Here is an 11,408-nt window from a genome sequence, read left to right as displayed (position 1 = left end):
AATGAACTATTGTTGTGATTAGTGTTTTTATGCATGCATTAAAGCATGACACCTAAACAATAACATGGAATAATGTCTTTTTAGCATTATATATGGTGAAATAGCATCAGACGTATCCCATAAACCTTCAAACTTTGTACCATTAATCCGCTACACCATGTGAAGTTTCCAATATTTTTCTTGATTGTAACCGTCAAGGAATTAAGTAAACTTTAGTAAATTGTTACTTGGATGGCCTCACATCAGACAGTAAATTTTAAAATTTTTTACTTTATCTATTAGGTAATTTGAGTGCAAAAATTATTTTATGATATCTTAACATAAAATAGAACACCAAAACGTCAATAGGAGACACTAGAAGGAATGAATTGTTAAAAAGCTTCAATGATCAAAACTTATATGTGCATCAATCCGTGTAAAAAGCAGGAGAGTTTATGAACCCCTTCAACGACAGGGTAGATTCTATACATGAATTGTAACAGTATCACTGACATAAAAACATAAATCCAATCGAACCGGCCATTCGAACCCTCTCCCGCTTCATTCAAGATCACCTCATCCTTCTAGAAACTTCAAGAAAATACCCCATATCTTGAGGACCATGTCGAGAACTACAGTCCCCAATTTCAACACATAACTTGCATGTATTTTCTGATCAAACACATCCAAGAAGCTTCATAATATTCTACTTGGGGGCTCATCTTGGTCCATCGGTTGCAAACACTCGGATGGGTTGGCGTAGAAGTAGTCCTCTTCTTTAGGTCTATCTGGAATTACCAACCTTTTGGTCGGTTTCCCCATGCGTTCTGAGTGAGCATCCTTAACTGCAGCAGAGAACTCGTCCCAGTTCAGAGATCCTGAATTGTATCGATCTATTAGATCGACTAGTAGTCTTCTGTCGAGTAAAATAGTTTTCTTGTACCCAAGATATCTGAAAGCCAAGAGACATGAGCAGAGAAAAAACGTTATACTGCAATTTTCTATGTCATTACTGGCAAAGCAAAAACCAAACTGAGGCAAGTATTCATAGCATTCTCAAGAATTACGAACTAAGTAACTAAATTACTAGAATTATACCTGCGATGGCCTTCAACGACCTTAGCCATGTTCCCATCATAAGTAGGGACAAAAATATCGCTTTGCAGCGAAACAAGATAATCCAGTGCTGCCATTTGAGATGAGTGATTTTGGAAAAACTTAAGGTCTGATGGCTCCAATAGAGACTCCTTCCTAACCTGAGACAAGACAACAAAGACATCAGACCGATACAAGATGGCGAACCCATGGAAGACCCAGACCTATAGCTTCTGCATCACCTACTGACCAAATTTGGATAAGATGATTCAAGACTATGCAATCTTCTCTGTCCGCCATATATTTCTCCAGCTGCTATGTAAATCTGACTATTATGATCGATGTCCAACGCCCTTAATGTTAGTGTGGTTTCCTCTGGAGTCAAAGGACAGAGACCGTCTTTCCTTTTTAAATCAGAGTCGATGATCTTCTCTTTCCACCAGGGATACTCATATCTACCATTTAATGATAATTTAGCAGGAGGATAAATATTTAGTTTGTGTGTCGCATTATATACAAGGAAAAAACCAAGAAAAAGGTGCACCTCATTCTTGTCAACTCTGCCACCTCCTCAGTATTGCAACCACGAGTACAGCCAGAAAAGGCCAACATATCCATTTCATACCGCAGATGAAGTACCAAAACCGGGCCTTTTTGTCTCAGCAATTTCACAACTTTTCTACCCAATTCTTCTATTTCAGGCGTAAACTTCAAAACATTAAAGTTTACACGGCAACGAAGCTTTTGAATCTCTAAAGGCAAGCCATTATTGGCTAGCCGAGCATCAGTTCTGTTCAGATGTACGACTTTATACTTCTGGATGAGAGGAAGAATCTGCATGTAAGAAGGAAAAATATAACTTAACCATAAATCATAAGAGTGGCAAAAATGGAATCAAAGAAACGCCATAAAAAACCTGCCAACCTGACTCTGATAATAAGAGATGTCGGACCAACTAATAGGGGGCATGTTATAGATTATTCCTTGCTCCACTCTCTTCTTCACCCTTGGTGGTAGATCCTTAAGTATCCGAAGTTCGTCTCTCAGGGATGTAATGAAATGATCGATGTCAAATATGTCCTGGAACTCGCTACAGCAACCCAAACGATTTGGTTTAGGATGGAGAAATACTATCTTGAAACGCTTGAAGAAAGTATCAAACTTCAAAAGAACTATTCATCAGTTGGTGGACAAACCTCGGATCATTCCAAAAGGAAGTTCTATCAAGTTCAGGAACTATGAGAGTGACATTCAGATATCTTGCAATTGCTACCATGTCACATATCTGTACGCAAATGATAACAAAATCATCCATTGGATTTGGTAAAATAACACAAGATACCAAATAATTCGACATGTGGCAACATGTCATTACTAATACAAAAACAACCTACCGCTGCCCTCATTTGATTGAGCCCTCCATTGCATGAAACCATCAAGTAGCCGTTGTTCTTGTAAACTCCTAAATGTGAAAATTCGAGTCAAACTGAACATCAAATCACCATAACTAACGGAGGAAAACGGCTAATTGCAGTAAAAATGTAATATCACACAAAAAAGCATGTGACCGTCAATGAGAACAATATCCAGCTAAAATCATATAGAAATCCAATTTCGAGAAAAGTTCAAAGATTCAAGGCCTGCAGCACATGAAAAACGAAAGTCTGCAGAATTATAAAGCACCGTAGAGCATCTATATGAACAAGCACCATCCAACAAAAAGAAGAATTTGATTGGTTTGCAAAGAAAGCTAATGCAACACATTTTGCAATAAAATCTTTTCACTGAACCTTGGAGATTTGCAGAAAGTAATAGAAGAGCTACATACTCTACGGAAACCAATAAAGAACAAGCCAAACATATACCAGTTCTCCACAGATAACTCAATTTCGTAAAAGGAAAACAATCAAGGCATACAATAAGACATTAAATAACCCAAACCCACAAAGAAAAACCTCTCGGATTAACATTTTTTTTACCAAACAGTCTATGCACTAAATCAATCATCTTCCTTTATGCGATCTAAACAACAAAGAATTCCAAGAGTTCTCGCAAAGAATTCCAAGAGTTCTCGTAGGAACACAGTAGAGCCTTGATATACTAACTCTTTGGTTGAAGAACTCTAAGGGGGAGTTCGGGTGATGAATGAGCATCCAAGGCAACCGATTCTTGGGAAAAGCAAGATGGCCATCCCTTCAACACGAGAGGCCCCCACGATTCACCCAATGCCGTCAACTGAACAATGCAGGTCCACAGCAAAACCGTCGTCGTGGCCCTTATGATCCACAGCTTGATTCTCGACCGTGACACCACCCCACTATTCCTCAGTTTCTCGAATCTTTCCCCACCAAACGCCGCTGTCTTCAGCCCCATTATCCCCCAACGTCTCCTCCTTCTATTGCTCTCCTGACGACCCTCTATTCTGCACATTTCACCAACCCATACACACTCCACACTATCCCACCCAAACAACAGCAATCAGCTCGAATTTCGTCGTTCTTGGATCTAACTTACGATCCCAACGCTGCTTCTTCTTGTAAAAGGAAACAGTCCTATTAATATCAAGGAATGGGAAGGAGAAGTTAAAATGTCAAAATCTACAGGGACAAGAAAACTAAATTGTTCCAAGATTCCTCCCCCAAAATACAAACTCCAATAACAATCCCTTCAACGAACGCGTATTATTCCACGGATAAACAAAACAAAAGTCGCGATCTTTAGCAAACCCAAGTCAAGAAATCGAAACATCCAACGTTTTCACGGGCAAAAATGAAAAGGTCCGCAGCGAAAATGTACAATGTAAGAGATCCCGGGACATATCCCAGCAACATTATAGGATTCACGGCGGCGGAAAATGGTGGGCAAGCCGCAGACTAACCGTGGAGGATGCAATTGAGGACCCCTGTTCCCATCATATTCTTATTATTAACCATGAAAAAGCCTATCTGGTTACTACAAGTTCCGATCTAGTGCGGGGAGCTCCACCTTAAGAAGAATCACCTCCGATTTCATTGAAATCATTTCATTTTATCATTAGTAATAATTATGAGAATGAAAACCAAATTCATGATATAGATTATACAAAATTATAATTTTCATCTCCTTGTAGATTTTTGTAAATATATATATATATATATATATATATATATATTATATATATATATATATATATATATTATATCATGAGCTAAAGATAAATCCAAACAAAAATATTTCAAAAAGAAAAATTCAAACTAAATGAAACATGAATCCATTGTATAATTAATATCATAGTTTTTTTTTTATAAAGTGAGAACATGGAGTCACTATTTTTTTATGTGTATTGTGTAAACTTTCGGGATAAATCAATAACTTACAAATCATGTTAGTTAGGTGAACAACATGGGCAAGCTACGTGTGACAAGCTCGTCCGAAAAGGTGTTAGTAGAGGGAATCGAACGCGTGATTATTGATCAAACGTTCACATATTCTACCAACTCGAACACCATTGTTGAAGTCAAGATTAATGTTGGAAGTAGATTCCAAACCAATAAAAATAAATAAATGCCACATGAAATTAATCAAATAAATTATAGGTCAAATTAGAGTTTGATGGGAAATCAAATTCCATACTCTTCTCTTAAATATTTTAAGACTTGAGATTTTGGGTCAAATATTATAGCATTAAATATTTTTTTTTAAAAACACTACTATGTGAAATAAATTTCAACTGCCCCGATAACCATGATTTAAAAACCACAAGACTCCTTCATATTTTTTGTATTCAATAAAAGAAACAATTTGTGTAAAACGGTCTCACGGGTCGTATTTGTGAGACGAATTTCTTATTTGGGTTATCCATGAAAAGGTATTACTTTTTATGCTAAGAGTATTACGTTTTATTGTGAATATGAGTAGGGTTAACCGTCTCACATATTAAGATCCGTGAGACGATCTCACATGAGACCCATCCTTCATTAAATATCAAGTGGTCCATTTTCAATTTAATTATTTAATGATTTTCATTAAATAATGTCCACAAATATTAAAAAAAAAAACTAATTAAATAGGTGCCATGAGATTGTAATGTCTTTTACTTCACATTATGGCCACTGTCGGTGGAATAATTCAGATTATGGACAGTTGATATAAATTTTCAAATGAAATTTTAATTTCATTCATTAGTTTTCATTCAAATGTAGACATATAGAAAAAACGAGGATATGAACTTTAAATTTTTTAATGTATAGTAAATTTCGATCATTGATTCTTATTGCTAATATCGACTCACAAAAAAAATGTTTTATGATTATTACACTTCCAGTGTCATAAATTTATTTGAATTTCAAACACTTATTCCCACCATTATAGTAATACTAGTGTACCGACACACGCGTTGCGTGCTTGGATAATATTTTCTATAATTCATTTGATTTATATTTAAATAGGGATCAAATATAATTATAAAAAATAGTGGGGGACTACACTGTAATTTTTATATATAAATTAAAAAATAAATTGAATTAAAAAATAAATTGAAAAATAAAAGAATAAAAAAATGACCTCATTAAGACGTGAACCTATAACCTAAACATCAAAAAACAAAGATTATATCTGCTGAACTACATATGATTTGTATTTAAAATTTAACATTTTATTAATATATATAATTATTGAAACAGATCATGACACCAAAATTAGTTAATCTAAATGTCTCAAACTTAATAAAATAGTATAGACATATAGATTACTAGTATTTCAGCACATATGTTGTATGCGTAAAATAGTGAATTTTTATTTTTATTTTTTTGCAAGAAATCAGCAGAGTTTAGCGACAATTTCTCAAAAATAGTCTCTATTACTTCCGGTTTTTTTTTTTGTAGTGAAATTTAAATCCATGCATATATTTATTCATATATAATCTAAATTAAATTGAAAAAACTTATTATTAAAAATAATAATATAAAACTAAAAATGACGGGATTTTAAATATTTTTAAAAAAATAATTGTTAATATTTACTAGTTAAGTTAATTAATGGGTATGATATGTAAATTTAGAGTTGAATAAAATTATAATATTACTATAAAGAGTTATAATTCAAGTCCTATGTAAAATTTGTGGGACATTGAATATTTAGGGTTCTCTCGTTTATATTTTTATAAAATATTTTCTCATTTTCTTGATATATAAAATTAAATTTGGATGATAGCCAATAAAGCACTGGACCTGGCCACACCTGATAGATGCCCACTGCCAACTAGGGTGGGGGATGGGAAACAGCCAATAAATTTACAGACAGCTAAAACGTGGGTCCCACTCAAATTCATATTTGAGCCGTATCCAAACAGGGAGCCGTTACGCGCCACGTGGAAATATTGATAGGGACGCAGCAGCTTCCATATCGTCGAGTTGTGCCGCCGACAATTTCTCGTGATAAATCGGGCCACTTCCCCCTTTAATATTCCGGCCCATATAATAATTAATTAAGGTTACATTTTGGTGGGATGGACGTAAAATTTAGGGATTTTGATTATAATTTTATTTTTAATAATTAAATAATATATAAAATTTTAAAATTATATCTTATTTATTTATAATTTAGTAGTAAAATGAAACGTAATTATTGGGTGAATTTGAATAAACATACGTGAAGTGAATTTGAAATTTATGGTATTATTTTTCTAAAATTACAAAAATAATTATTTTCATTTCTTAGTTTGATTGGATAAATGCAATAATCTTGTACTTAATTCAAAATAATTAATTGGTTTGGCTATCTTTTTTTCTATTTATTTAGAAGTTAAATCGACATGATAAACGACGTTGTGTCTAATTTTTTTTTTAAAAAAAATTAAAAGATACTTTGACCTTTTGATTTGGCTAATTAACTACCATAGGTCAAATATAGCATATTAAGATAATAAAGATGTAGTAAACTCGCAGATACAAAGCTTTAGACTCTTTAATCTTATATTTTGTTAAATATAAATAATTATGAAAAAATTGGAAAGGTCCGTTTGCATGGTCAAAACCAGTTGTAGCAGTTAAATAAAAAATAATATATTATAAAAAATAATATATATTATTATATATATATATATATATTAATTTTTTTAATAGATAAATTAGCGTCTGTTTTTTTTTTATTTTAAAAAGGAAGTAATTTAAGAGTGGTCAAATCCAATGTATATGAGTCGTGGGATCCAGGGCTAATATGGCGTGACTCGTGAGACAAAGGTACTTTTTACGACGTTACGTTAGATACCTTTGGTATAGTATTTTAATTTTTTTAAAAAAAACACACACACATTTTTTAATTTTTCTCTGACTTCGAAATAGATTGCATTTATATAGACATCGTATTAAAATTCACTCCGTTGTAAATTCTCAAACGTATTATGCATCGGATATTTAATATACATGAAAATTTTTGTGAGATAGTCTCATCAGTCAATTTTTTGAGACAAATATCTTATTTATGTCACACATGAAAATGTATTATTTATCATTACAAATATGGGCAGATTTGACCCGTCTCACGTCTCACATATAAAAATATGTGAGATCGTGATATCTATCATTTGATATAACATTACGTGTGCTCAGCGTGAGAGATGTTGTAAAACGGTATTGGTTTTCTTCTATTTGTGTAATTGAATATTTAGTTTTTTTTAAAAAAATTAACATTGATTTATGCAAGAATATATCATTGTATACCATTTATAATTAGAAAGCATCTATATATTATTGATTTTAATTGAGGGAGTGTATTTTGATTAATGTGAATTAAATAATGAGTAGGTCTCATGTGAGACCGTCTCACGGATCTTAATATGTGAGACGGATCAACCATACTCATATTCACAATAAAAAGTAATACTCTTAGCATAAAAATGTAATATTTTTTCATGGATGACCTAAATAAGATATCCGTCTCACACAAGTTTTTGCCTTAAATAAAAATCCGAAAATATGGATACGCAAATTCAAATAAAAAACACCGTAGGGTTATGTTTCTAACCGCACTCGAATGTTATTTTTATTTAATATTGAAAAAAATAGAATTTTCTTAAAATCTCACGCCAACACTTCCGCGTAATAATTCTACCAAAGAGGATCTTATTACAGGAATAGTCTTAGGTACACCTGTTACAATTTTCACCACCCAAAACTATCTCAATCTTATTTCAATCTCATCAGAATTTAAATGATCATATCTATCATTATTCAAAAATTATTATTGAACATCATATATTTCACAAAAACTCATTTGAAACAATAACACGGAATATGCATGTATGGCATGCAAAAATATAATTGCATAAACTCTTGATTAAGTACCAATTAACATATGATCCTATTGTAAGGATAATGTTACTAAGCATATGATATCATAAAAAGGATCAGAACGTACATTTAGATTTATTCTTTATTTTTATATATAAAAAATATTTAATTTCTGAAAAATAATTGTACAAGTACGTAACATGTGCACAATAACGGATTGTTAAAACTTGTGTGAGACGGTCTCACGAGTCATATTTTGTGAGACGAATCTCTTATTTGGTTCATTAATGAAAAAATATTATTTTTTATGCTAAGAGTATTATTTTTTATTGTGAATATCGGTAGGATTGACCCGTCTAACATATAAAAATTCGTAAGATCATCTCACAAAAAAACTTACTCACAACAGAGTTATCGCTCAGCCAGCCTAAGCCTACCAGTTTGGAAACTACATATGTGCTGCTGTCGGATTGTTATTTTTACCCATATAAAAATCAAGCCACTCAACTCTACTTACCATTTATATAAATCTGTAAATACTTTTATTGTGAATATAAGACTTCACATGGACCAATGTAGTAAGGGCCATGTGATGTGAAGTGTTGGCCCCGATACAGCACAGACGAATTTATGCATATTTTCATGCCTGGGAAATTGTACAAAAGGACCATCATAAAAAATAATAATAATAACTTCTTACTCATTTTTATTTGAATGCAATTTTAATTTTTTTCTTTTTATTTTCTTATATTTAGTTATTCACCATCCCTCGTGCTTTATAATAGGTGCTTTGTAACGAATTTGTGACTTGAATTTTATTGACTCTTATGTAAATTTTTTTTAATAATATTTAGATGTTTATCTAATTATGAAATTTACGTTATATGTCTACTCATGAAAGCTGAATAGATAAAATAGTTGAATATGCTATAAGTACTATGAGGTCCACGAGTCTAGTGGATTATGAAATTCATTAGAAAGTATAGTGTATATTCTAAACATGTTACTAGTCGATTCAGCCGCCTAAAACAAGGAAAAACGTTGCTCTAGCTCGAGACCAGCATTTGTAATGAAAACAACATGTTTAATTGGTAAGAACACGAAGATCTACATTCACACATATGAATGATTATTTGTTGAGGCAACAAATAACTCTCCATCGATCTATCCAAGTGGTTATCACTTATCAAGTGGAATAGTTTGCAGTTATGGTTGTACACTTTTAGTCCTTTGAATCGAGATAATGTAGAGGTTCCACGTACTAGCATGCACTTTGATTTGTTTACAGACTTCCCTGAGGGTCATCAGGTGGCGAGGTTGAGTGTAAAACCTACGTGTGAAGATATCATATATGATATAATTAGTTAATAATGCAAGGAGTCTCTGGCTAGAGCAAAACATGTGTTTTAAGAAATTACGTTTTCTTAGTTACACATATTATGTCACTATTATTATTCAAAGATACATCACATCGTTATCGAATTCATTTGCAACTTACGATGTACCAATGGTTACATATTCGATCGGGATATACGAATTGAATGGACCATACTGTACACTAGCCATAACTTTCAGGTTCTTGCATGCACTATCAATGATACCTAGAGGATCATGTGACGATGCTACTCTCTTATCATGATCTGATGGATGCAATCAGACTTGAGTTCTGATGTTCTTGATCCAAGGGGTTGATGAAAAAAATGAGACTAATTATTAGGTAAGCTTGAAAAAAGTTCATATAGATTTACAAGAAAACCTATTAGTACCTAAACACCTGGATAGTTGGAGCCGACGTTAAATACGCAAAGATAAATCAAATCTAAATACCATATATATGAATGATTTTAAATTATACGATGCTCAAGAATGTTTTGAAAATCAAAACAAAATTTTTAAAACTTCATTTGTGTATTAAGTGTGAGAAAATTATACACCTTAGCCTTAAAAGCAAGAGCATAAGCGACTTGGTTGGCCGAACGCAAGCAGTGCTAAATGGATAAACCAGGAACTTGACGCCATAGTTGTCGAACCATGAACACGTTTATGATTGGTTTCAATATATTTAGCTCTTCAGATTTTTCAATTGTATTAAAAATGTATTAACGTTGTTGTGATCTACTAAATAATCTTGGATATGGCCTATGGGCCACATGGCAATGTGAGATATTTCGGCATAAAAAGAATTGAAAAAATGATACTTACAGATTATTACATTCTTTTTGCACATCCATCAATATAAATATAATTTTTAATGAACATCAAACAATCGACAAAATGATATTTATAGAGATGAATTAGGGTACGTTATAATTAGATATCGGTTGATTAAATGTTAATTTATCGATAATACCTCACACTGCATAAAAGAATCCAATTTTAACTTGATTATACGAGATCCATAATATTTTTTTTATAAATATCACGCATCCTAATCAATTTTAGACCATTGAATTTAACATTATGACAAACTCTACCCAATCGAAATATGGGATACTCGTGTCAATCGAGCCATCGAACTTGCTTTCTCAAGAAAAGGGACCCTCTTCTCAAAAAATTGAATATTATTTGACTTCACATTGGTGTTCCGTACTTGATAAGGAAGACCTAAGCCACATGAGAGAGAGGTAGCCTGGAGTTGAGCATTGCTGCTTGGGTCCAACAAGATTTCATCACGAGTCGGAACTTCAACTGGGGTACAGGTACGGTTTGGACGACCCTACCCGGAGGAATTTGATGCTGAAATATGAGTTCATCAACGGCCGAGATTTATTCGGCCATATCTGACCGACTGACACATTTGTCTATTCCAGCCGGAGCTTATTAGTTATTACCCATCCACGGCCAGCATTTGTAAGTATGGATGGACCCGACAAATTTGAAAACAAATCTAGCGGTAAAATGGATGGGTAATAACTAATAAGCTCCGACTGGAATAGACAAATGTGTCAGTCGGTCAGATATGGCCGAATAAATCTCGGCCAGGGGGAAAACTGCATTCTTTACAAAATTAAAATAAAAATAATACAGAACTATAATTGATTACACTCCTAAGTGAAAATAATATGA

General features: G+C 32.9%; 1 protein-coding gene across 1 annotated transcript; it reads right to left on the bottom strand.

The window, feature by feature from the left end:
* Positions 1-355: 355 nt before the first annotated feature.
* Positions 356-4,160, bottom strand: LOC140803318 (rhamnogalacturonan I rhamnosyltransferase 1-like). Its single transcript, XM_073159152.1, has 8 exons — positions 3,180-4,160; positions 2,469-2,536; positions 2,271-2,359; positions 1,999-2,164; positions 1,619-1,908; positions 1,325-1,529; positions 1,078-1,235; positions 356-931 (listed from the first exon to the last, which is right to left on the bottom strand). The coding sequence occupies exons 1-8, from the start codon at positions 3,502-3,504 to the stop codon at positions 676-678; spliced, it is 1,557 nt and encodes a 518-aa protein (XP_073015253.1). The 5' UTR covers positions 3,505-4,160; the 3' UTR covers positions 356-675.
* Between the last annotated feature and the right edge of the window lie 7,248 nt (positions 4,161-11,408).

Source organism: Primulina eburnea, chromosome 10 (genome assembly GCF_022965805.1).
Source record: "Primulina eburnea isolate SZY01 chromosome 10, ASM2296580v1, whole genome shotgun sequence".
Classification (NCBI taxonomy): Eukaryota; Viridiplantae; Streptophyta; class Magnoliopsida; order Lamiales; family Gesneriaceae; genus Primulina; species Primulina eburnea.
The sequence above is the reverse complement of the archived record's forward strand: the minus strand, read 5'-3'. Positions and strand labels throughout refer to the sequence as shown.